The 1,957-nt window shown below is 47.0% G+C and overlaps 1 protein-coding gene across 1 annotated transcript; it reads right to left on the minus strand.

Annotated features, from left to right (window-relative positions):
• Positions 1–45: 45 nt before the first annotated feature.
• Positions 46–1,256, minus strand: EMWEY_00060410 (hypothetical protein; the record flags this gene model as incomplete). The annotated part of the gene is made up of 3 exons (XM_013481494.1): positions 46–99; positions 794–892; positions 1,115–1,256. Coding segments are annotated over 3 exons (295 nt in total), but the record flags the coding sequence as incomplete, so codon positions are not given.
• Positions 1,257–1,957: the final 701 nt, after the last annotated feature.

Raw genomic sequence — 1,957 nt, forward strand, 5'->3', positions numbered from 1 at the left:
AGGGGTCCCATATTTTGCCGCTACAATCAGAAAGCAAAACATTACCGACGTGCACACTTGGATCATTGAGGAAACTTTGTTGCTGGACTCGCACGCCATCTGCAAACGGTGGACACAGCGACATCATATATGACAAATGTGCGACAAACACACTGCTTCCCTCCATATATTCGCATATCACTCAGGTGGCGGACAGACGTTGGTAGCATTACGCAGAAGCATTCCACCGCAGCAGCCAAATCGTCTATTTCGGGCAGTAGTGGCACAACAAGAAATTATTCAGGATGACTTGCGTCAAGCGCAGCTCATGCGGAACAAACATGAGTTGTACAGCGTACGTCCTAGACGGTAATGAGAAACGTTTCATCGAAAACCATTTTAACTTACAGAACACGCATGTGCTTTTAATGGTTGGTATAATCGAGGTGTACCATGCGCACATAAAGCGCAAGGGTATTCAATGGTAGCTATCATGCAGATATGAGTGTACAAAATTGTTTTGATGCTCTGTAGGCTTCTCTAGTGGTCGTAGTCTTTGACCTGACCCGAAACCGTACCATCTGGATAGTTATCACGCAAAATGCATGCTGGCGTCTGCTCACAATACTAGATAATTATGCCGGGCTGCAAAATGCTGTTGTTCCAACGATACAACGGGAGACCCGAAACCGTACCATCTGGGTAGTTATCACGCAAAATGCATGCTGGCGTTTGCTCACAATACTAGATAATTATGCCGGGCTGCAAAATGCTGTTGTTCCAAAGATACAACGGGAGACTGCGAAGCTCTTACGATTCGATTTCGCTCCGCCCCAACGGATTACGAAGAGAAATTTTGTTGTAGCACTGCAGATATCCCCACGATTGCATAAGAAGCGCTGCGCAACATAATCTGCATATGAAGGCACTAAGAAACACAGAACCCTTTGCAGCCATCCACCAGCCTAAACAAGCAGAAAGCGATGTTAACGGGTAAAACGACCCAACTATGGGAACTGGAGCGAAGGCGCGCGGCGCACGTATGCTTTTACAAACCAACATGAATACGCTTGAAACCCAAGGCTCAGGAGCAGCATAGCAAGGCATAACAGCAACGAGAATGAGCGTTTTTTACCCAGGATGCGGGACATACAGAACGTCCTAGGCACGCGTGCGCTGCAGAAAGCGTCGTGACGAGCATGGCTGTAGCATTCTCGATTTTCGAACTGTCCGTTGTTCTCGTATGACGATGCATTGACCACGAGAGGCGCTGGCATGGCTGTGAGCCATTACGCACGTTCTTCGTCTGAATAGACAAGCTGTGCCGTCAATGCGCAATGTAATAATAAAACAAACAACGTTAGTGGATTACGTGCACACAAAGTACAACAGCAATATCGACTGCGTACCTCCTGGGCGCATCCAAAATGCAAACCCCACTCGAGCACTGCTGTTTCCACCTGAAAGGATTGTGTGCATTTGTGTTTCGCTAAGCACAAATGTGAACCAAAGATGAAATAGCTAGAGAGTACCGCATTGGTTACGCATAGGAAACAGATCCAGCAGGAAATTAACTGTTCCGCTTTCTACGCCCCTGTGGTGTGCCTAACAATTTTCACAGACTGAATCGGGGCTGGGTGCCACTACCGCAAGATATTCGCCAGGCCTGAGACTTGGACACATGCTTAAAAATCAAACAGACAACATTTAGCTATGCATACAAGAGCCCCTTAATGTTACTACAACCACCGCAGTTGCAAACCGCTTTTTTACGAGTTTCGAGCGAAAGGTAGATACACGCCAATGGAAAAACGGAATTCACCCTAAACGCACCTCCTAATCAGGTAAAGCGCGAATGAGTTTTGGGGCGTGCACAGTTTAGCCAAAAGCCGAATATAAGCTAGGATTCAACAAACTGGAGAGACCTGAACACATCAAAGGGTTAGCTGTGATTCGTGCTCAGGACACACAAGCTGCA

Source organism: Eimeria maxima, genomic scaffold, assembly GCF_000499605.1.
Source record: "Eimeria maxima Weybridge genomic scaffold, Emw_scaff3449, whole genome shotgun sequence".
Lineage (NCBI taxonomy): Eukaryota > Apicomplexa > Conoidasida > Eucoccidiorida > Eimeriidae > Eimeria > Eimeria maxima.